Source organism: Plectrocnemia conspersa, unplaced genomic scaffold, assembly GCF_051122295.1.
Source record: "Plectrocnemia conspersa isolate PC_06_02 unplaced genomic scaffold, ASM5112229v1 ptg000009l, whole genome shotgun sequence".
Lineage (NCBI taxonomy): Eukaryota > Metazoa > Arthropoda > Insecta > Trichoptera > Polycentropodidae > Plectrocnemia > Plectrocnemia conspersa.
In genome coordinates this window covers 18,950,155-18,976,472 of record NW_028277173.1, presented here as the reverse complement: position 1 = coordinate 18,976,472, position 26,318 = coordinate 18,950,155, and the positions used below count along the sequence as shown (strand labels likewise).

General features: G+C 29.4%; 1 protein-coding gene across 1 annotated transcript in view; it reads right to left on the bottom strand.

Moving 5' to 3' along the window:
• Positions 1 to 26,318, bottom strand: part of LOC148232135 (uncharacterized) — a 76,307-nt gene that overhangs the window by 2,458 nt on the left and 47,531 nt on the right. Inside the window, exons 2-5 of the mRNA XM_088192346.1 lie at positions 18,899 to 19,104; positions 9,815 to 9,950; positions 3,964 to 4,097; positions 20 to 236 (exon numbers count right to left, since the gene is read on the bottom strand). Of these exons, the coding sequence (XP_088048472.1) occupies positions 20 to 236; positions 3,964 to 4,097; positions 9,815 to 9,950; positions 18,899 to 19,104 (693 nt within the window). The remainder of the gene's footprint in view (positions 1 to 19; positions 237 to 3,963; positions 4,098 to 9,814; positions 9,951 to 18,898; positions 19,105 to 26,318) is intronic.

Genomic DNA, 26,318 nt, shown 5'->3' with positions numbered 1-26,318 from the left:
TAATAATACATTTACTTACCAATAGCAGTATGATTTTTCATATCTGCATAGTATCCATTTGGACTTCGATAGGCAGGAATCGTGGCTAGGCATGTGAGAGCTAGTTTACCACCAGGGGCTAGACATAGTGCAGAAACTGCTACACTTAATCTAGTAGTTGAAGACGAAAGCATCTCCATGCTTCCCGGAATCCTATGATGATTTGATATCGTAGGTATGGTAAGGCTCTCGTCTACCTGTAATTAGAAAATGTATTTTAAAATACGTATCAATTTTTTTATCAATTTATCATGTAAAAATATATTATTTTTTATAATGTGAAAATAGTGCAATATAAAAAAATATGCAATTAATATTTATAATAATTTTTTTCGAAGGTACCTTTATAGGCTTTACGATGAAAAGAAAGATGACATAAAACTTGCTTCTTCAAATGGTGCGTCACTGTACCTGTCCGTGGCATCACGGACAGGTAATTTAATTACTACTAAGAGTAATCAAGCTTATATTTGTATAGCCTTTAATATATATTTTTTAGGAAGAAGTGCTGCGATAAAAATGTAAACAACACTAATTTAGCTCTTTAGCTTCTGTAGCGATTCATAAATATTAGTCAAATATATAAAGTCCCGTAAAGTACGCCCGCATTCTTACGATATTTCCAACGTACGTGGTGGGGATACGGCGTACTCGCACGACGGTGCTTATAATCTGGCACAAAACCGAACTAGGCCTCGAAGCTCAGACTACTACTTTGCTCAAAAGACTGCTTCGACCACGGACGTGTATTACCTCCAGGACAAGCGTTTGAGAACAAGTACCAAAAACGTCAAAAAACTACCAACGCTACCAAATATCTACTATCGAAGCGACTACATACAACGTGTACGTTTCAAACCTTATTAAATATTTTATTGTATGATTGCAGATAAGCTAAGATAACCCAATGGTATATCTGAACGACCTGGATTAGAATTCCATATAGATCCTAGTGTTTTTAAATTATTAATTTTTCAATAAAGGTGATCGGAGTTAGTGTTTATCATATACTTATAATTACGATCATCATATATTCAATTTTCCAAGATTTTCCTTATATAAAGGATAAATATTGTGGTAGTTATTTAAAATATAATCAAGTTCATTCGTACATTGTGACCTATGTAGTAAATGTAATAATAGTTATATATTGAAATAGATATCACTGATTTACAGCTTTTGATTTCAGACTGGTGTCTCACTACTTGGTAGTTGTTGATTGTGTTGATCCAGTTGTAAGGTCATTTTGCAACCGGAGATTTACTATAAATAAATAAAGGTGTAAGTTTTTTTGATACAGTTAATTTCATATTTTTTGACGCGTAGTTATATAAAATAAAATAAACTAATATTTTTAACTAAACGTTATATATAATTGAAAAAAAATGAATTAGCTGTATATCTTGCTGTAGTGTTAAATTACATATCAACTCTTATAAAAATATTTATTTTGTTATTTATACAAAATAATAAAAGCCACACTAATAGATTTAATAAAAGTTTCACATAATTTTCACAATATTTTTTATGAAAAACATTAGTTACTAATGTTATTTTCTGATCATAAATTCAGGGAAGTTTTCAAATAATATATTATATTTATAAACAATTTCCACAAATTCTAACTTATGTCGAAAAGTTTTAATTGAACGGAAATCGTAACAAACTTGATTAATATAATACTTAATATATTTAACTTATATGTTACAAAATAATGTATACTTGTGAGCGATAAATTTATAATAATGAATCTTTTTATAAAATATAGAAAATAGCGTTTTTTAAGTAAATTTATAGTTTGTAAAACTAAAGAGAAAATATATGTGATATATATTTTGATAATTTATTTTCAATATATTTTCTGTACAGCATAGTGATTCTTAAATAGCCATTTAAATATAGCGCCTGTTCTATTTTTTGGCACCCAACGCGTGCGAAATTTTCGATCACAAAAAATAAGCTGGCGATAAATTTCAGCTATAGTCTTTTCTATCGAATATTAAATTCACTCGTTAATATTTAGGATAAAAGGCGTTCAAAATATAGTAATAAAACATATTCTAGCGTTTTTACTTCGAAAAAGCATATTTCACTTACTTTCAAGATAAAAACTACAAATGATACCAGAGATAATATTCTACTGATTAATGTTATATGAAATCTATTCAATTTCCATTTTTGCAATTTTATTTGATTGCATTTTTACTCGTTTATAAATTTCTGATATTTCAAAGTACTGCTAAATTGCTTTTCGACATGAGAGTATGAGGATTTCTTAGTATTTTATCACTATATAGCTCGTTCTCAAGATAAAAGGGGTGACTTATCGACGATTCGCATTTATGAATTTTAGGGTTAGGAACTAATTCGAGCCATGGTCGGGTAGTCACAGTTATTTTTAATAGAAGACTAACCCTGCAGATAGCCAGAGTCTGCGGCTTTACTCTTGGTTGGTCTTCAAAGACTGCAGACATAGAGCTGCATACAGTGAGAATGGGTTATCTTAGAAGCTAGATTACACACCAAGAACCAGCACTATTACGTCTTCTAGACGATGGACGACGCCAGAGCGCACCTTGGTAACAACAGCCTCGGATGCCAGAGAGGTTGCGCCCTCGGATACTGTGATGTTATTATTAAAAAAATATTAATACTCATTTGTTTAACTTTGTTTTTTACTTTAGACTAAAGTATATGCCTTATCAATATAAGAAAGATGTAGCGATTATGTTAAAACCCCCCCAGAAAAAAAGTTAAAGCAAATTTTACTTGCTTCTTAACGCCATAAGCCACATTTTAAGAACAAGCAGATAATTTCGTGATATAAGTTTGCCTTTTGGGGAAAAATACTCAACCACAAGTTTTTGAAATACATTTAAAAATAGTGTAACACATTAAACACGAATTCACAAGGAATAAGCTTCCAACTAAACCATATATAATAGATTGTTGTTAAGCAAATAGACAGAGTTAAGCAATAAGTAACATTTACATCCATAATAAAAATATCAACTTAAGTACTCGAAGTGTGCTGAGATCAATATACTGTCAGCAATTTACATGCGCTATTTTGCTGATGATATGGTTATCATCTTAAATATAAATTTAGCTATAAACCACAATACGCTATTGAAAAATCAGCACGTCGACTAAGATGTTTGTAGTTAAATTTAAAGGTTATTTATGGTCTTATATTTTCATACAAAATAGCAGATATTTGTGAGGAAAGTGATGACCGATACAGATGCTTAATTCAACATTTAAATATTCAGGCTAATTGTCTCTTATCTAATGCAACCAAGCAACTATCCGTCGTTCATTCATAATGTATGTAGTATATAGTAGTGTGATAAAAAAATTATAGATAGAGATGTGTCGGTGTATGAAAGAAAAAAACATTACAATGTGCATTTAAACGTGAGCAAATAGTTTAAAAACAGAGTGTGCCATAAAAATGTGCTATATTTTGAATAGATTCAGCGAGAGTCCAAATTTATATATTGCACTTGGATACCTTATGTTTTGAGTATTTTGCTAAATCGTACCCCCTTTCCGAATGGGTCGTGTGTGATGATGTTTTGGTATTATAGTAGTCGTAGTCTCTTTCGTTCTTTGTGTGTGTTGTTTTTATTTTGTTGTTGTCTAATATTGAGTTTTGTGAGCTAGCACCAATGTTGGTTATTTTGAACGTGCTCGCTTTGTGTTCTTCATTTGGCTCGATGTCCACCTGTTGAAATCGTTGAATAATTAATTGCGTCATGCTGAAACAATGCGATTTCGCCCCTCGACCACCATCTTCTGGGAGAGCTTTTAAAAGCTCTCCCAAATGAGCCGCGGACGTCGTGCATTATTCATCGGATTCTAAATTACGCTTTTCGGCGGGCGAAAGAGCGTAGACGAGCTGCGTGGGAGCTTTGGTGGTACCTTTTCCCCGTTGACAAGCCACGTTATATGTGGAGGTGGATAGGCAGGACTTGTAGTGCAGGTGGCTTCTAAGGTGTCATCTATGGTGTACATCGGGGCGCCGAAGGTTATTTTTGGAGAGTGACTCTGTGGTTCTGTAAATAAAATATTTTTTTTTAATTCTCTTAAATTATTTTATAACCGTTTTGGGTGTTTTATTTCAGGGTATATAAATTCTGCATACTATTTGTTTTCAGTTGTTACAAGTCGAATAAATATTTTTTTCTTCACATTGGTACCACTATAACTTGTCAGTTATAAGAGCGCATTGTTTATATTTGACAGCCATGTTTTTTTTTTTTTTTGTTCACGTTTTTTTATTTACAAATTTATTTATTACCACAAGGTATTTTATTACGCTCGGCAATTCCTTAATGTTTATGATAGGTGAACTAATAAATTGCATTCAAAATATATTTATGTGCAACGAAGTGGCGAAAAAATAAAATAAAGCTTTTGGTGACATAGTACAAACGTTTACAACAGTCTCAAAGATATCAACAAAATGAAGGATGTTGTGCTTAGTATATAAAAAATCACCATTAGGAAGATTACTAAATAAGTTGGTATCTTGAAAGTTCAGGCGAAGCAATTTCAGACATAAAACGAGTAGACGAAAAAAATATTCTAAAACTGTTACAAGCAATTAATGGAAGATGTTAATGACGACCTAGACTTGTTCCAACACATCATAACATGTGACGAATCATGAATATATTTACACATTATATTTAAAATAAATCTAATAGTTTTAATGAAAGCACCCCGAAGAGTTGAGATTAAAAAAGCACGTCAAGTTTGGTCGAATGTCAAAGTTATCATTACTATTTTTTTAAAGGATAACGTTGCAATTTAGATTGTACGGCCAATAAAAAGTATAAAATTGTAGTTTAGCGCCTGTTATATAAGTATATTTCAAGAAAACGACAAAAACTGTGGGTAAGCAACTCTTGAATTTTGCAAAACAATAACGCATTAGAAGAAAAATAAATATTATAGATCAATTAGAATCGAACATATGAATATATTTCTTATAAAATGGATTCATATTCCAATATAATATTAATTCAGTTAAGTAATACTCTTTGGAGAACCTGAACAAGGAGGACATTACCGAATTAATAAATTATAAAAAAGAATTAGATGAGACAGAGCTAGTAACAAGTTCTTAATAAACATCATTCCCTAGTAACATTTATACTTAATAACTTTAGCTCTGATAACTCAGTACTCTTTGATTTGCTTAAAATATATTTAAAATGTTTTTTTTACCACATTGCATATATTATAAATTTAGAACCTTCGTATATATATCATTTTAAAATTTTACTCATTCTGAATTCGACGCACACAAAAATACCCTCACTTGATTTTTTCACTCGCCGAATTTTTAGATACATTAGCCCCGGGCGTAGCGCGTTTCGTAAAAGCGGTTATGAAATAATAAAGGTATATTAACAACAACCTCCCACCGTCACCGCTTTACCCTCGTACTCATTCCACGATTCAGGATATATTTTACCTGGGGCCACAAACGGGACAAAATAAGGCCTCCAGGATAAGAGTAAACAGTCAGAGTCGGGCACGTGTAACCAACCGATAACCCGCGGACAGTATCCGGCCCACGTATGTTGCTCTGACGCCCCCAGGGGGTGGAAGAAAAAATTTCCTCTCGCACATGTGCCCTATTGCGGGGGTGTATTTGCCTCGTAATTTCAGCGCGGCGCGTCACGGAATCGGAAATAATAAAAAGCGGCGTGCGAGAGTTGCGAAGACATGTCGTTCCTTGGTGAAAAGTCACATGTCATTTGGCGCGATTGTGGTTGTAATGATATGCGCTTGCGCATATCATAAAACTTCTCATAAATATGACACAGATTGAATATACGTGAATTCTTAGAAAACACATTTTTTCATAAAATAACCAGCAGTGTTTATATGTTATTTAAAAATAGAGGTTTATCTTGGCGAAATTTATTTACAAATTTAGTCACTTAAACAACAATTGTAAACTAACGAAATAAAAATACTAACTCGCCACATTTAAACTCTAGCAATAAAGGAGATATTTTAATGCTTAGCAATTCGTAATGATTAGAAGATTTCACATGTATATATAATGTCAAACATTTTGTATATATAATGAGCGATAAACAATGTGTATACTCTACGCAAAAGACGCTATTGTCATCTACACCTTGAATTAATGATCTTCAAAAATTTCATCTTGCAGTTTCATTTCAATGTGTAAACATATTTTGTTGGTGGAATTATCAAGCGATGCAATTGGCCCACCAACATCCGCATCTGTGATTTATTAAAGCTGTCTCGAATCAAGAATATCAATTATGTGACTTTTTGTCATATCGACAGAACAGAAACGGCGAGACAAATAGTCAGACAAACCGAGAGAGACCCGGAATAATACGTGAAACATCAGTGGAACATCCAGAAAACATCACGACTACAATCCCAGATATTCTATTAAGCACTTAGCTGATGAGTAGAGTCTCCAATTCGAGTAATCGAGTACTCGATACTCGAGTATTTTTGTCTATTTTTCAAGTACTTGATAATCGAGTATTTTGAAAATTACTCGATTAATACTCGAAATTCAAAATTTTTTAAATATTTCAGAAACAAAAATAGCTTTAACTCGGTCCGGTAAAGGTTAACGTCTTGCTTTTATTTGGCGTTTATGCCCGAAGTCCCGAGTTAGAGCGGTTACTATCAGGTATAATTTTTTCATAGTTCCATAGTTGCATAGTTCCGGTCGTCGGCTATGTTAGTGGGTACGACGGAGAAATTTCTTTTGTGTTTTCTGTTCGACAGTCCCGACTTATCTAATTTATGGCAATGAACAATATGAAATATCAACAAAAATTTTTTTTTAGGTTTTATGACTATGCAGTTGTAGCGTAAAGTGTTGTAAATTGTTTATACTGATCCCTCAGCTTAAAATATAAATCAAAACAATTGTGTGTTTTAAAGGCATTTAAAGTAAAGTCAGTTCTTTGCGAACCGTTTAGCTCTAGAGTGAAAGGGATTCACCCAAATACATCTTCGAAGGATATAGATTTAAATTCTTCGCATTAATCAGAAGGAGTAGAATATTGTATATTGTTAAGAAAAAAAATCTATTCAAGAAGAATTACAAAATGCTATTTTGTTGAGAAGGGAATGAAAGAAGAGAACATAAAAAGAGAGTTCAAAAAATTTTATATCTATAAAAAGCGAACAGATATAAATTAGAAGCCTTATCCAACGCGTAAATGACAATAAGACCAACATCAACAGCAACGGAATGGGTTTTTTCCATAACGGGAATAATAAAACCAAAGGTTAGCAGTAATATTAAATTCGAGACACTTTTTGCATTATTGTTTTTAAAAAGTATGTTCGTGAAGTTAAAATAATTGTAAAAATTAACATACTAAGTATTTTATTTATTTATTTATTTATATGTGCACGAATTTAAATAATAGCTATTTTGGTACATTTGGTAAATACTCGAAAGTACTCGAGTACTCGAGTATTTTAAAATTTTAATATTCGATACTCGAGTAGTTGATGGTTCGAGTAATTGGAGACTCTACTGATGAGATACAACTCGAGACGCTAACGAAGACTTCTTGACTTCCAAAAGCTGTATTCGTGATTCGACATTTAGATAATATATTTTGAAATAATAGACATAATTTTATAGCAACATAGGTGTAAGAACTTGTGGCGAATCAAAACAAAAGTTACGATCAGCTGATTATCGTTATCTCTAGAATTGTTTTCGATTCTATTCTTACATTTATATACCCTTATTATATTCGCATATGGCCGGTAGCACACAATATAATTTATTATATTTGGTGAGATTTAAGCTCGTTTGTTATGAGTTTTACCAAGCGCGTTTATCACGTGGGTGAGATGTGAGGCGTTTATTAATATCGTAACCATAAATTTTATAAACATTATGAACACATATTTGCAAAGGATAATGTATGTGTAAAACTTTCCTGTAAACGACTGTTTATTATTACGATAACATCATTATTTTTTAATGCGAATTTATCACACAATATAAATGTTGACGAGGCGACCATATTGCACAAGTCGTCTTGGATACTTTGACTTTAAGGTGTTGAGCTTTCATTAAATAAACCTTTAAGATTTAAATACGGTGATATGAAATTTTGTAAATTCAACCGAAAACCTGTAATATGAGATAAGCTTGTAATTATGAAATTTTATACTCACTAGGATAATAAGAGAAAACTCGACCTTTTATATATTTAAATGTATAATTTAAGTTATTATCACAAAAGCATACTCTAAAATTTAAACACGGTAAAGTAAAACTAATTATTAAATTTAACTCAAACTCAAAGGTTTATTGTTTGCTTGTTAAACATCGTCCAATGCAGGTTTAGATGTTTGAGATTGTTAAACATAATTAAATGAGATTTGTGTGTGTTTTGTACAAGTAACTGAAAAAAATATGGTAATTTTTAATATGACCATTCTAAGTTGTATTATATTACATATGTAAAATTAAAAAAATTGAATATATTGTTTTTCAATTTTTTTTTTTAAATTGTTTTAAAAATATTATCAGTTTTGTTTTTGAAATAATTACATTAGGCCCTATTTTTTTGACTAAAAAGTAGGGTCTAAACTCTCTAAATTATAATTAAATAAGTGGTTGAAACCTTCACAATTTATTGATCTATTTTTTATCTTTGGCATTATATGCGTCTATAGAAATTAAATCATTGTCATTGACAATAAAAGATAGTCGCTTTCCATCTCAAATCATCGCACTGGCTAGACGATCGAGAACTAAAAAGACAAAGCACTTCCGTCAAAAACTTTCACCAGAGACTTCAGGTAGTGCTTGACACGTTTATTAATTCATTTCTGACTGCCAAGAATGAACCATTATGACCGTTAGAAAACCGAGAAAACAGCCGCTTTCCACTTCCACGTCAGACCAGTTATTACTAAGAAGCAACCAAAATAATTAGAGTTTAACTTGATATTCAAGACAACTTAAAGACTACGTGGCGCAGATTACGGCAATAGCAAACCGTCACGTCATTATCTATGTAAGTAAATGTACGCATATCACTAGCGACTGAAATGCATTTAATGATCGTAGTTTTCTTAGAATTTGGTAACTGTTTCATCAAGAACAAGAAACATGGAAAATTGAAAAGTAGCTGTTTTATTAAGAACATTAATTAAAAATTGCTGGCTTCAATTATTATTATATGGAGATTAAAAGTAAATTTTGATGCCTAGCAAACTGCTTCCATAAATATTGGTCTTTTTATTTTAGTCCTTGTTCTTTCAAGCATATTATTTTATTTTTCCTTATGCGAGTTGGCGCCTATGATGTGGCGGCAAAAAAACGTAATTTGTCCAGGGCTTTATAAGCAATTTTATGTTTGTCGCGACACTTGTCGCGTATACCGGCGTGTGTGCGTAGCCATTGAGTCATTCTATGGACGTCGCGCATTTGCGAAATTATCTCCACACACAGTGGAAGTGGAAAGAAGGTAGAAGGAAGCAAAATACATGGCAAACTCTCAGGAGTTTGTCCCGCAAACAACGACATTATTGAATTGCGAAATTTCCGGGCCGAATCCGGCGGAGGCACAAAAGCGCGAAATATTTTATTCATGGCGCGCACTTGTATTTACATAGGCTGGGTGGGCGGCAAGGGTTTGGGGTTATTATTGAAGGTGTCTCAGTCGGGGGTGAGTGTCCCGACTTGGCCACCCGCCGGTAAGACGTTGTAATATGGCGAGTAACTTACGGATGACTTGAAGATCTCTGTACAGCGACGACTTCGTGAAGATGGGGGAGTCCATGGATACTTCACAGGAGTAACTGCCAGAAGCTGAAAAGTCGAGATCTTGAAGAACGATGGAACCCCGGGTTGCCAGTGTCATCTAAAAAAAAAACAAATGGTGTTAAAATAAGCAACAATTGAAAGTGTATTTTGTTGCTAGGAAATTTTAAAAATCAGAATTTAATACAATTTGTATATAAAATTACATTTTTATTTGAAACAGACATTTATATAATATCATATATTTTATTTTAGTTGAAACATACTTATTGTAGATATACTATCATGGCAATAAGTAGAACCATTATTAATTAAACGACAATTTATATTTTTTAAATAAATACTTTAGTAGTCAACAATATTCTTCCATTACTCGGAATATATCACAAATATTGATTTCGCTTAAAAATACTTATTAATATATTTATGATATTATAGCTTGTTTTACGTGTCGTATTTTACAGAGCTTATGAATTCTCTATAGTATCTTAGTTATGTTATATCCAGTACAGAAATATCAAAAATCGATGCATACAATGTGTTACCATTTTCGAAGTAAGACATTATAAATACACGTTTTTAACAGCTGTCAAAGCGCACAGACAGAAAATTGTTTCGTGGCTGAAAATATAACTCATACATTTGTAATGAACCTCTTGAAAAATGGTACGCGAACCCATGTAATAAAAAGTAACATGGAATGTTTGACGGTATAAATAAATTCACGACGCAAAACAATTGCTTTATAGTCGCAAATTCGTTAATGCTCTTCTGGAATGCGGAATTAATTCAGTATTAAAGAACAAAACTTTTAGTGCGCTGCTTTAATTTTTTTACGCTTTTTGTTGAGTGTCTTTTCAGAGGCGGAACAATGGACCGCATCTAGAATTGAAAGGCTTTTAATACGATAAAATACATAATCGAGTGCCCAGATGTGATCGAAAAGTAGTCCCCAGGCGAAAGACGAGGTCTTCGTTAAAAATAGACGAGTTAATCGGAACAGAGTATGAAGAGGGGGGAAATAATTCAGTTTGTAATGGATTGTTTTTTAGTTAAGCACTAGTACAGTTAAAATATTATATACATAAAACTATATTATTTTTCGTAATTTTATTTAATTATATTGTAAGAGGTAACCGAAAAAACTCAAAAATATTATCTATTTTTTCTAATATCAATTAGGTTAGGACCTTAAATAACTAAAAGGGTTTGGTAATGGCGTACAACAATTTAGAATGGATTTTTATACAAAAAAACAGGAAAAATGGAAATTTTATTGCATGCTTCTGCATTTCATAATCATATAATCATGCCTGATTATAATAATTATTATATATTTTTCACACCTGTCGTCATTGAAAAGAAATTATTCACAAGGACTTTCTAAAAACTTATAAAACTAATTGTTTTATTTGTATTCTTCGGACTTTCTAAAAACATGGTTTTACAGACATATTGCGTTTTAGAGTATACATCCATTAACAGATTTAAAGCATTTTCATATAAAACAGGAATATTTGAAGCCTTTAAAATTGTAAATCTGTTTGTTCAAAAAGCAAAATATTTTTTTAAAAAACAAATTTATGTGATTGATAATTATGATATTTATGATAATGTTGTATTAGTAATACGATTGATACGACTAAATTAGAAAAAGGAGATACAGTAAGCTTTAATGAAAGTTAAAAGTAAAAAGGCTCGAGATCTAAATATATATATTATAGCTATTTAAATTTATGTTTATTGTAATCTAATGTTGAATTCATGCTCCAATAACTCTTATTGCTTATTCAGTTAACGAGAGATGAAAATAGGTTCTCACGTGCACTAAATTTACTCACAAATAGATATGAAGTTTCATAGGTTCCAAATCCATTTTGATGCCACAGTTCTATTTTATTGATAGCGATTGAAAAAATAATTTCTCGCTCGATTTCCGAATAAATATTTCTTTGGAACGAAAACATTTTGCCACGGATAATATATATTCGTTTCGAGAATTTCCAAACGGAAATTTCACTGAAATATAGCACCGCCTCCGTTGCCAAGAAATCTATTGAGCAACTACACAACCATAATAATTTCTTATTTTTCGACCCCCGGGAGGAAGTGGGGATCCAGAAAATATTTATAACCTTCGTATGTGAGGCATTCCATTTCGTACGTGTATCCTATTTTAATTTGGTCATTTATATTCCATCTACGAGTGACATGTGTTATCAAAGACAAATTCTAAATAAAACGAAACTCTATATAATATATTCGTGCTAATAATAGTTTATTAAACGCAAGTAACGGATGTATGATATGAAAGTTTCAGTTTAACTAACAAATGGAGAGAAATTTTGATATGAAAAAGTTTACTGAGAATCTGTCGGATTTCTCATTACTCAGGGGTAAAATAACATACTATAATATAAGGCAATTATATCATTAAGGTAGATCTATTTCTATTATAATTTATGACAATAATAATAACGTTTGAAATCAATTACCCGAATCAAAATAAATAATTTTAAATACATTTTGATAGTTAATAATTAACCTTTCTATTAAAATTATATTTTATAGTATGATTTTGCTATATAGATCAGATGATTTAATTTAAATGTAAAATTACATGTTGATATACAGCTGTTCCATATGATTTATGTAGGCTTCTTAATTTTATAATTTTCCATTTAACGTTATTTCCCTCTTCATTTAGGAGAAGTGGTAGCAAAGTTTATCTACGTTTTGTAAAAATAATTGTTTCTGTTTTAATTCAGTTGATTTTAATTTTCCGCCTCTCAAAATATTTATTTAGGACTTCAAAAGATTTTTGTAATTTATTCACAATTAGTTAAGACCATGAGTACAAGTAAAAATAGATGTATCGTTAGCATACGTAGATAAACACGTATTTTTTATTTTTACGATATCGTTCGTATAGAAAAAGAGAAACGGCCCGAGCAAACTTCCCTGAGGAACTCCAGTTGGAATTTTACGTGAATTCTGGCGTTTATTATTTAGTGAAAAAACATAGCTTTTAACTTTTCAGCATAGCAGATAGTCAAGGGATTTGTTTTTGTATAGTTTATGAATCAAACCGTCATGCCATACAGTGTCGAAACTATTTTCTATATCTAACATTAAAAGTCCTGTATTATTTTTTATATTAAAATTAGCGCATGTGTTCCGTTAAACTATTAAGCTGATGTGTTGTCTAGTGATTTTCGCGAAAGTCAAACTATTTTTTAATAATTTTTTTCTCCAAAAAATATTTTAAACGCATAAGGATTATTTTTACTAAATGTCGGTTATAAACTGATAATACGGTAACTAATCGGATTTGTAGGATCCTCGTTGGATTTTATTATTGTATGCATTTTAGCGGTTGGGAAATATCCAGAAGATAGGCAGGCGTTAAATATGCTAGTTCAGTAATATATGCAAATTCCAAGAAGGTGTTTAATTAACGTGTTATCTAATCTATAAATTCCAGGATTTTTTAAAGTTTTTAATAACATTTTAAATTTTCCATGAGCTAATTTTGTGAATTATCTACCATAAATGATTATATCTTATTGCTCTATTTACTTCGTTTTCAGCTTAGAGTGTTTAAATTTTTTAGTAAGTTCGTACAGTACAGAAAAAGCTCACAAAGAATATCTGTGTATTTATTTTTAATCGATTTAGTTACTTTTCATTACTACGTTTCGTGATGTGGATATCTGAAAAAGGCGACTGAAGAGGACTAAGCCCTTCGATTACTCTAGTTATCATTAGTGATTGTGTAGTGTAGAAAAAAAAAATTTGGGTGGCAATGGGTGAACATAGTGCTTAAAGATTTATAGATACTTGTCAGATGTTACACGAGGACCATCCATTAAGAAAGCAAAATGCTTGAAAACTCAGAAATGAAAACATTAATTACAGAAAATTTCACCGACCAGCGTTTTGTAATGTTAAAAATATAATAATAATAATTGTAATTTAAAAGCTTATCGCTGACACAGAGAGTGAATTTAACTCTGATTCCGGTCTGTTTCTTTAGCTTTTCTGATTACTTCGAAAGTGGATCACGAGCCAAAGATTGTAAACCACGTTTCTAGTATATAAAGATCTTCATGAGATACGCTTGTACCTAATTAAGGAGCTTCAAACACACAAGCGTGTGCTCAATCAATCTCGGAGACGTAGCGCAGTCACCGAAAGCGGAAAATTACGACTTTGTCCCAAATTGCCAGCCCTGGGGGAGAGGTATTACGGTCAAGTCGGCGGTTGACAATCGATGGATAACTTTGAATTTGTGCGCAAGGGACCAAGGGCCAGATTAACGTTTCTTAAGGGACGGTTTGCCCTCAGGCCCCTCGCAATCCAGAGACCCTCTCCGCCGCGGACAATTAACCGTTCTGCCCTGGCTACCTTTTGGCTTGGTCCCTTTTCAAATCTTATTTACCTTTGTAATCCGCGTCATGCGCGTCATCTAAACGGATTTGACTGGACGAAAATAACACAGGCAGGACGAAAATGAGAATGAAAATGAAAAAAATATTTGAATAGGTCTTGTGGAGAAATTCCCCCCCTTTCGATGAATTTACACAAAAGCTTTCGCGTGACGCAAAACGCAAGATTTATACGCGTGTGTGTTTTAATGTCAGTATTATGTATTATATCAAGCGTGGGTGGGTTTTATTTTTATTAATTATACGCTTACAAAAGATCAACGTTGAAAATTCGCTAAAAATGTTACCATAATTCGCATTATTTATTATTTTATTTGATATATTTCTTGGTTTGTGAAAATACGAGTATTATTGCGAGCGTTTTTGATTCTGCCCACTTGCACTTATAAAATAAACAGAAGATAAGATAAAGAACATTTAATTTGATGGAAAAACAATCCACGTAAATATAATAAAATAATGGCATTTAAGAAGTAGCGATACGAAAATAATCACTACAAAATACATCTATTTATAACGATATAAATTATCATTTTAGGTATGATTCACGCAAAAAAATTGTATAATTGTTATAATTGACGATCAATTCTCATTAATCCATACAGAAAAAAATGACGGGATTGCTAAATAATCTCATTTATTATATTGTATGATATATACAAATATAACTCATATATTTTTTAGCACAAAATGGATTATATATTATGATTTTTTTTATATATATTGTATTAAAAATAAAGGGTGATCCAACTTCAGTTTCCCAACTTTTATATTTCGAGCGGTTCTCGGCTATAACTTGGTGATTTTTGGTGTTGATTTAGGTGCTCCAACATTAAAAATTTGTCGGCGTAGACACAATTCTTAGCGTAACTACTTGAACATAAAATCCAACGACATTAAAATGCATGATCTTGGCGGCCAGTTAACATCACCAAAACGTGAAATAATGCGACCTGTGAACGTTGCACCCGATGTGTGGAAAGTCGCGCCATCTTGTTGAAACCATATGTTTTCCACATCAATATCTTTGAGTTCGTAGCAAAACCATCGGTTATTATGCCCTACGTTACAGTCCAACCTTCATCGTTTTAAAAAAAGTAAGTATAAAAGTATATATATATATTGTATATAGATATACACAAATATATTTGATTATTTTACTCCACTTCCAAAGTCTTACCCGCTGAGCCATTACGGGTCTTGTTTAATATTATTTATGTACAAAAAACTCAATTCGCCCCCAGGCTACATTATTATTTATTATAGAAATTCCTCAAAGCGAACAACACCCCAGCATAATTTATTTGTAAAGTTTGCCGACAAATTGTGCTGCGATAAACGCTCCGCAACGTGTTGCTCTATCTATAAAATTTAAACGTACTATACCTGATTATGATAGATAGAGAGACGGATGGATGGCGATGTAACGAGATTACGTCTGAAAACACTGACGATGATTAGCTAAAATCGGGGCTTAATCCGATTGTGAAATAACTACCCCGGGGGCGCCGAAAAGCGACCCGAAAAGTTATAAAAGCAACCCTTAGGAGAAAGTTTAGTAGGCCTATACAACACGTTGGTTGTATTGCGATTCACAAGTCGAGGATGACGTTTAAAAGGGTTCCTATTCGAGCGAGGAATTAAGGTATGCTATATTTGGTAAAATAATATGACAAAGTCGTATTGTAGAATATAACAAATGTGGCAGTACAATTACTGTTTTGAAGTTATGATTTGATATTATTGAATCGACTCCATTCGTTCATAATTCTTTATTTGTAGATGCTATATTTCTAAATGGTTTTTGCTTTATAATGTTTATATTTAATTTGTTTAAGACTGTTCTGCTCAAAACTTTTGACTAAAAAGATCGAATGGTATTCAATAATTGATAAATAAATAAATTGATCCAAATTCTATATTTAAATATTTGGTTTTAATATCTATATGATGCATAATTTATATTACTAATACTAATTAGTGCCCTTAAAAATTGTATAATTCAAAGATATAACTTTTATAAATAGCTATAGTTAATGTGATTCAGTTTTATATATCATAGCTTACATACACTAAATACAATTTAAACTTGATGAGTAGACTAGTGGTGTTTTTGCAAAAGTTTGAACAGCATTTTAAAAAATTAGGTGATTCAAATCTTAGTATTTTTATTTGGAATATGTTTTTTATTTATTTTACAGAAACGAAAGCAGTAATTTTTTATTATAATATAATAATACCGCAAATAATAATTAAAGTAAGGTGTAGTAAATTAATATAAAATCGAATGAAATTTAAATAATAAGTGTTTTAATTGCTAGTTTAAATAAATTTAAAATAATTTATCAGTTTTATTGTTATTATATACAAATTAATAAACTCGATGAAAATATCTTTATTTTTACAAAAAACTAATCTATAAAATAAATAATAAATTATTTTAGCATGTAAATGCTTTTATAAATATAAAAAAGTCAATCAATTTAATGAGAATTTATTAGAAATGAATGATTTTATGGTCAATTTTATGATTCATTCTCAATTAATAATTAAATCATTAAATAATCAATTCTCATTAAATGGATTCAAAAAGTCAATCAATTCAATGAAAATTGATTACATAAATTAATGGTTTATCTTTAAAAATATCGCTTGCAAAGTAAAGTCCGAAAGTAAGTTTTTAAAACTCTCGTTTAAAATAATTTCTTAATGAGTTGAAAAAAATGTTAATTTAAGAACTAAATATGTTCGAATAAATTTTATATTACTACTAAAAATAATTAGGAAAAACTGAAATTCGTTGTCAGTGGATATTTTCTGAAGAAGGGAAAATTTTTATGCGTATTTTTTACAAGCCATTGAGCTGTGAATTGCGATTATGTACGTAGAATTGGGGCAAATAAAGAAAATAAAGAAAATTAAGCACAGTGCTGTGAATAAAATTTTCAATAAACAAAGCAAGATCTTTGAAAAATTAAGATTATTAATAAATTCTAAGAGATACTACATAAATCCACGTTATAAATCGTTTTTTAATTCGCTTTGTAAATAAAGCCTCAAGAGGAATCGTAATTATACAAACATAAACATAAACAAAAAATACATATTAATTATCGTGATCAAAAGTTTTAGTACGTTTCGAAGGCTGTATAAGCACTTAAAAATCAACTAGATATTAGACTTTTTTATGGTTTACCACCCTATAGAAATACACACGCGTCAGATATATAAAGAAATACTCCAAGTTGTGTGAATTGATCATATGGCCTAATTGGGAAATATACACCCGTTCACCATTGATCAAAGCCGCTTGAACCAAACATAAGAAACTCGAAGTTTTTCACGATGTCATTATGCATTTGATACTTTACTTCTTAATTTTAGCTTGACGATTTATTATACCACTACGATTAATCCGAACTTTACTTCACTCACATAATAAAGTCTGACGTCATGATTTTGGCGATATCTGGAAAAAATGTGTGTAATGGTGCTGATCTATTTTAGATGTGCACCACAAATTTTTTATATTTTTTCAAGTATTTGATTGTATAATTATTTTAAGTTTATTGTCCATCATGACGCATTAAAGAAATCTAAGAGTTATAGTAAAAAAATAAAAATTATATTTTTATATTAATATTGAAAATATACGTTCTAACAATTAAAACAATGAGCCTTTTTAGGTAATATCTCAATATAGAAATTATTATTGTATGTTATTCGTTACAACTATAAATACAGAGTACAATAATTACACTGTTATACAATACTTCGGCGTTCGCAAGTAGTAGTTACAAAGCTCCGAGTAATAAATCCAATTTGGGTCATCGATGTGTCTGGTTAGGGTCACGTTTTTGGAATCGTCCGAACGTATGGAGTATTCAAATTATAATATAGTAGGGAAATGGTGAATTGTTGCGGATAGTTACATAGTAAATGCCAGGTCAGGACACTTAGGTGAACAGGGGATCGTTTCGCACGCAACAATGAACGTTTATACTGTACATGTCACGTGCCAAGAGTGTTCTGTGCAAACGCTATGCGAAATATGGAATTTCGCGTCCGTATATTGTATCGTGACAAAATGTTGTACGAGGGTGAATGGGATTATTTTTGTGTTTGTTTTAGCGGTTAAGAGCGAAACAAAAGGTTCCGTTGTTAGGTTAGCCGCAATTGGGATTTGCGTTATGTAGTAGCCGAATGAAATGGGCTTAAAATATTACTGAATATGTTAAAAGTAACAAATATAATCGGAATTACATTTTAATAGCTATTAACACATTTAACTAAAATACTTACTAAGTCAAATACAATAATTAGGTTTAAATATAACCTTAATAATATCATTTATGTATTATATACTAAATCGCTTTTACTACAATATTGATTAACATGTTTTGCAAAACAAATAGTAGAATATATTTAAATTATTTATTCTATAATACATTATATTTCTCACTGATATTTCGTAAAAACACTTTATTATATGTATGTATATTTAAAAGTACATATAATTTTAAAAATAAACTTTGTTAAAGAGTAAAATCTAAGCTCAGTTCATAAACTATTTGACGACACAATAGAAAAGGAAGCTCACATTTAAACGGCATCCGTGGACTGTGTGGGTAATAAAGGGCGGCCTCCTCTCCCTTATGTACTGGACGATCTTCTTTCCGGCTTTCCTCCATTCCACTTTATATAGTTCATCCGGTTGCAGGTTGTGGTTACAGTATAGAGTAATCGAGGAGCCTCTAAAGGTAAAATTGGGCATATCCAGCACGACTATCGGATCGGTGGCTTCACCTGTGGACAATAAAAAATATTTATTTTTTATCTCGCATATTAAGCAATTGATATAGATTCTTTTTAAAATAAATTAAACATGATAAATACAAGGTGTTAGCTGTCCCTCATATATAATATTTTTACTGACTAGGAAAAATCGTTATTGTTAGTAATACTTTATTTAATTGTTAGACAACTGACGATAATGACCATACTTTAATTATTCAAGAAATATGATAAAAGCTATTATTTATAAAAAATCATAAATAGTTCCTTGTAGATATCGCCAAAAACATATTTGTGTAGAATAAATATATCTTAACTTTTGACTTTATAATTATAAACGTATTTATAAAATTACACTTTAAATAGCAATGTTTTACATATTGAAAAAAAACACGGTCAAAAACATTTTTATTTGAAGCCTTATAGTACATCATAGTACATCACAAATATAATAAATTATTTTTTTAATTATTACGCTGGTTCTGGTAATTTTCACTAAAGTACAATAAGCTGATAAATCGGATATTGAAAATCACAGAGTTATATATGTTGTTATAAAAAACTTTCACCAAATTAAGGAACTCAAATGTATTATGTTATTTAAAAGTAATTATATAATTATAAAAAAATCATAAATAAAAAAATAATTATTAGAGTTAAGGAGATATGGAATATTAATATAATCATAGCTGAAGTTCAGTCAAAAAGTGTTTTTATTTATTATTTATGTTATATAGCTTTTTAACTTGATTAAATAATATACATTATTATTGTAATATTTTTGTAATATATTAATTTTAAATTTTGTTGTGATTTTTTTACGAAATTAAATACATTTATTTTTATTACGCTTTAATAATTTTAGAAATTAATTTTATAAACTAACCTAGCCTAACTCGAAATGTTATTGATAAATAATATGTAAAAATATATATTTAGGTAAACGTGTTAAACTTTCGGTAGTTCATTTAATTTTTAAAATTCATTGACACATTTCTAAAAACAAAATCAAAAACACAAAAAAATAAATTTTGCAAAATAACTACATTTAAGATATTAAAAATTATTCACCATTATTATATTTTATATTCTCAAATGCTTATGGTAATTTTTCTTAAAAAATGAAAAAAAATATATGGATGCATGATTTTTAAATTTTTATAATGGTCACTCTTAGAATAAATATACTATAAATAAAGTAATTTATTTAACGTATTTATTTAAATTATGTATTGTCTTTTATTATAAAAATTAAATAAAAATATTTTTTAAATTTTACTATGATTATTTGAAAAATTACCTTTATTTATATATATTATATTGTACCAAAAATTTTATATGTATAGAAATATTATATATAAAAATAAAGGGTTGGGTTAAATTATATTTTATGCCTAAATTTATTAATTAAGATACACGTGTATTTTATTTTATTAAGTAGATTAGTTAGGTTTTGCATAATGTTAGCAAAATTAAGTTAGGCTAACTTAGGCTACGCTTATTGTACCCTAACCTAGCTAAGCTCTTAAAATTTAAAAACTTGAAAGTTGTAAATTTGAGTTAAATAGTTAGTAATTAATAAGCCAAACTTATTTTAAGTTTATATTATATTAAGAATATTTAAAATTCATATCAAAATAAAATTTATTTTAAGGTTGAAAAAAATATTTTGAATAAATCTTGAAATTTTATTAAAATATTTATAAAATATTTAAATTAGTGCTATACAGTTTTGCGTATTTTTCCTTTAAAGGCGTCACTAAGAAAATTTTTTGCAACACTATGTGTTTAGTATTTGGTTGATAATGAATAGTACGTATTTTGAAACTTTGCCCCCTTTTGTTAGAAATATTTTTTGAAGCGAAATTAAAAAAATTCTCTAAAAACGATCTAGGTGATTTTTTCCTGCAATAATCGTCTTAATTTATTTTGCCGGAACCAAGCTTCTTCTGCTAAATAACTGACTGAATCACAATCATTGTTACGCGTATCCCCAAATACAAATATATAAAAAAATACGTTTTATTTGCATTTATACGGCTTGATCGACATTAACCTCAATCTTCATACGTACTTAGTATATATTACATATTCACGTTTAAAACATACCTAGTTTAGTCAAATCTAACGTGTATGTGCATTAAATCAGAAGCAATGATAATGTTTATGTATTATAAAAAAAACTCACTTTTCCGCCTCGGAGCCCGTCGCCGGGAATTCAAAATTTTAAGATTTTATTAGATTATTTTATGATTGTTTATCTTGTTTCATTAACGTATTCTTCTAATCTTCAATACATTATGTATTTATTTATTTTCATAGTTATAACACACCTAGTTAATTTGTAATCCGATTATTTATATTGTCAAATGGAACAATGCACATGACTGTTGTCACGTTACTGTCAGCCATCTTGTTTTATATTTCAATGCTTATTTTTCATTGGTCGAAACAACAGAATGCATTACCGGAATGCAAACGAAGCAAATTCAATTTTTATTTTTATTATTATAATTGAATATAATTCCTTTGTTTACGTTTATTAATAAATACCATTCATACAAACCGATACGATTTACAAAGTAGAAGATTAAGCATATTAAGTTTAATTTTTAAGCGTGTGCGTCCGGATGCGGATTAGAACAATTACATATATAATAATAATAGCTTCATATTCGATATAAAAATAAACCATTAGGTAAGGAAACGTTTATTTTTTAAATTTTATCTAAATATAATATTAGTTCAAGTTATTAGTAAATTTAACACCAATCATTTATAATACAGAGTAAACAAATCAGTCGTCACGAAGACCTACACAAAAACGGCAGGGTTAGTAGTATTTCTTTTACTTAAACATTTATGGTTCTAGTTAGTCTTTTAATAATATCAATATGTACAGATATATTCACATACATACAAAAAATATATTAATAATATAAAAATGTAGTATATTGATTATTATTATTAGATCCTAATTATAATCAACATTGTATCTATAATTTCACAATATTATTTGTAATATATATAAATCTACAAGTAAAAATATCAGTGATATCAAAAGTAATAATATCCTCATAGCTAGTGTATAAAAGAATAAGAAAAATAGCGAATGGATTGTGTAATGCTTCAGTATATTTTTCAAAAGGGGTAGATCGATTTTCAATCACTTTGAAAATGTATCTTTTGTGCACAGAGAATTTTTTCATAATTAACAAAATGCGCCACGGGCGTTTTTCCGGTGGTTTTCCCTCTCGTTAATGTCGTTTTTCCGTTAGAATTAAGACTAGGGGCGAATGATCCCCAGCACAAAGGGCCGAGCGAAATATAAATAACAGGCAAATGCGGGGGCGGGTTCGAAACGCGTGAGAGCTCTTAACGAGCCCAATAACGCCACGCGTTAATTTATATATAACGTAAATTTCGTTATTACGCAAATTTAACGTGAAAAATCGACCCAGCGAATAAAATTGAAAGCACTTTAGTTATTAATCTGGGTACGTACATTTTCAACTGACATTAAAAAAATCACATCAAACTGCTTTCTGTTTTTTTTTTATTTTTTTTTTAATAAATCGATGTATGCACCTAAATAATTTGCAACCATATTAAATGCTTGCCATAATTTTGTTTAAGTTATTATCGTAAGGGCTAGTATGTCGTATGCTAGTGGTGTAATTATTTTTAAGTTTCTGGAAAACAAGGTTCTTTTGCTTTAAACTGCCTTTTACCATAAGAAAAATGTCAAAACACAATTATCCATACAACGTTAATACTTAGAATATTGTGCTCATAAATAATACTGAGAAATAATTAAGATGTCAGATGTTTTTTAAGGAGAACATATTTATTGCGCTGCGTGTAAAAGTTTTTTAAATTTAATTTATAAATGAAAATTAAATATATATGAAAATTTGCTAATAATTTGATAATAAATCGCTTCTTTTTCTAAAAATCATTTTAGCATTACACTATTTTTTTAATTATGCATGTTAACATTTAACGGTTGTATTATTTTCTTTCGTTAACTAAAAATATTTATTTATACAATAAATTTAATTTTTACTCATGTATAATTAATAATATTGATTCTAATTAACAACCTTCAGGTACTTTTTGATAAGTATTTATTCTGCTAAAATTGATTTATTTTATTTTTATCTTTCGTTTGTCACGTAATAAGAATTGTTTGATCCCATATACGAATCCAATTTCTACACCCACGATATTTAATGAAATAAATTTATTCCTAGAATTCAGTTTCAGTCTGATGGTATTGATTGATTCAAAATTATAATTAACTTTCTTTTTGGAAAGAAAATTGCATATTTTATTACTTTTTTACCTGAATATCTAGACGATTGTTAAATTAAATTAAAATTAATTTTAATTGTGTTCATCATTATTATTATTATTTGATTATATATATTAACGTCCTAATTCAGAATCTTTAGACACTTCTGGATTAATATGGTATTTTACAGAAATGAATGTTTTGTTGAATAATTCTTTGATCTCATTCAATCGATCTACCTTAAATTAAATTCACTGATTCTTGACATAAGTTTTAGTCTGGTGTTTTGAGCACATTGATTTTGTAAATATGTCTTAAAATAGGTATATAATAGTCAGATCCTAGTAGTGTAACATAATTAGTGATGTATATATCATAGGTATTAAATATTAGCAATATTTTAAATTAATATGATAAAGAACAGTTTTCCACACTAACGCTTATCTGTTTTATGTATACAAATATTTTTGTCAAAATTAGAATATTTTATTAGTTTTTTTTATTGAGTTTGATATTTCAACAACGATTTAAATAAAAAAAATATAAATAATCTTAAGTCGATTTTTTTATAAAATAGTAAACGCGCTAGTCAACAAACAAATTACAACAGTATCTATTTAAAAATGGTCTTAGTCTTATTTAAAAAAAATGAACTAAAGCTAGATTCTGATAAACATAGATTTATTTTTGTATATTTATAAAAAAGAAACTTACTGTAGCTTATTATCACCGTTAATTTTACAAAATATATTTAACTGTAAAATATTATTAATAACTTATTTTTGATGCCATTTACTATGCTTATATTTAGGTTTCTGTTGCGTACTATAGGTGAAATATGAACGTTTTGAACATAGCCTTTCATAATTTTCACGACATAAAAAATGTTTACCTAGGAAGTGATTATAGCGTTCTAAGGTTCCAAATATCTGGCACCTTGTTGCTTAGAGTATATTGATAATAATATCATAAAAATAACTTAAGATCATGTTATAGGTTTTAGTAAAATGTATACCGGATAAAATAGTGACTAAAAATTGTTCAATCCACTGAAAATAAAATAAATATTATAGATCATAAATTTTTACTGTCGGATCATTTATTTTTTCCAAATGACAGATATTTCAAGGTTATGGAATAGTCGCTAAGAAAAAATGACATTAATTCATGTTCAGAAAAATTGTCTGGATGAGATTTATAAAAGAAAAAACTTACAAAATGTTTTAAAAAAATACCAATGAAAAGAAATGGAGAAAAAAATAAAAAATAAATAAAACAATATGATTTTCGTACCCAATATACCATAAATATTTTAAGACAAGAAATACAATGATATGATTATCACCCTATATTACATTAATATTTTAAAACAATAAATAAAAATAAGATTAAATATTCATTATAGTTCATATAAATCGTTTTAATAGAATAGTTTAGTTTTTTATAATCTTAAAAGGTTTCAATAAAAAAACTGTTTACTTAAGTTTTTCTCTTAATCGTTATATGTTTACTTGTTATCACTAACTATTTAATAATTAATCTATTCTATTTTTAATGTGAATTCGTAGCGTTTGGTTTAGGTAAAAAAATTAAAAAGCGTTTAAATAATCTCCCTTTTTTAACTATGTACGCGAACCGCGGTTAAAATTACTCGAAAGCGGAAGAAAGTTGTTGCGAACGCTTAACAGCAATTTGTGTTATTAAAATCTCAACACGCGATTACGTTTCTTGCATTTTTAATTCGCAGATAAAAATACTTATATATAATTATGGCATACTTCATATCTCGTTAAATAGTCTATAGAATATAAATACAATTTTTTTGCATATTTCACATTTTGTTTAATATTATCTTGACAAAATGAATTTCTACTGGGTTATTTGAATTGTAAAGCAGTTAAATTTTTAACCACACACAATTACACAGTCGAGATCTCAACTTTATCACTAAAGAGACATTGTCGGCGGTTTTCTGTATGAACTTTGAAAATTCCCTTGTATGCAATTATAATGCAGCCATCTTTGCTGCGGGGTCCAAAAGACCATTCAAGCACAAATAATTGCACCCAAAGCGGTCTTCTTCCTTTAAGGTACCTTTGTACCCTGAGTACCCGCTTCGAGATATTAAGACTACGACGTCGTCGTTATTTCTATCATTCTTATTCTGTTCTTATTAAGTTCTGCAACTACAGATCCCAGAAGCGTGATAAAAAAGCATTAAAATACATATAAAGCTTTTTTAATAGAGAATAATCGTTTAAAAATGTTTTATATTGTCAGAATAACTTCTATATTCATATCTCTAAAAAGTGCAAATAGGGTGAGTTATATGTATGTTAACTCTTAACATTTTTATGCAATGTATATTTTTTACGACTCATTTTTAAAAGTTGTCTTTAATTAATTAATAGTTATTGAAAACTAAAGTTGGTAACGCATCTTATTTCTCGTATAATATTGTATTTGGTAAAAAGATTATTCTCTTCTCAAGCTAATATACAAATAACTAAAAAATTAACTGTAGTTTGTTTATATGTTTATGTTTTATTTGACCGATGTATATAGTAACTATTATCGCTCGGTTAAAGACAAATAATATGAAATCATCTACATATCGTAAATTTAAAAATATTAAGCACCTGACGAAAGGCTTTTACCTGCTTTTATATTATTGGTTCAAATGTATTATTAATACAAGATTTCTTATGCACCTATCTAATTTATTTTCAGTATACTCTATATTTAAGTATATCTATATTATGCTCATGTGTTTGCGTGCGGTAAAACAGAGAAAATCTATGAGGCCGTTGTCTCCATTTGCTCGTAACGGTAAATATACGTTTGCCTCTTGCAAGATTGATAGTTGCGTCGTACTCGTGGGCCAATCCAAAGGGCTAAGGTACTCATTCGTTCTTCGGAAAAGGAAAGTAGT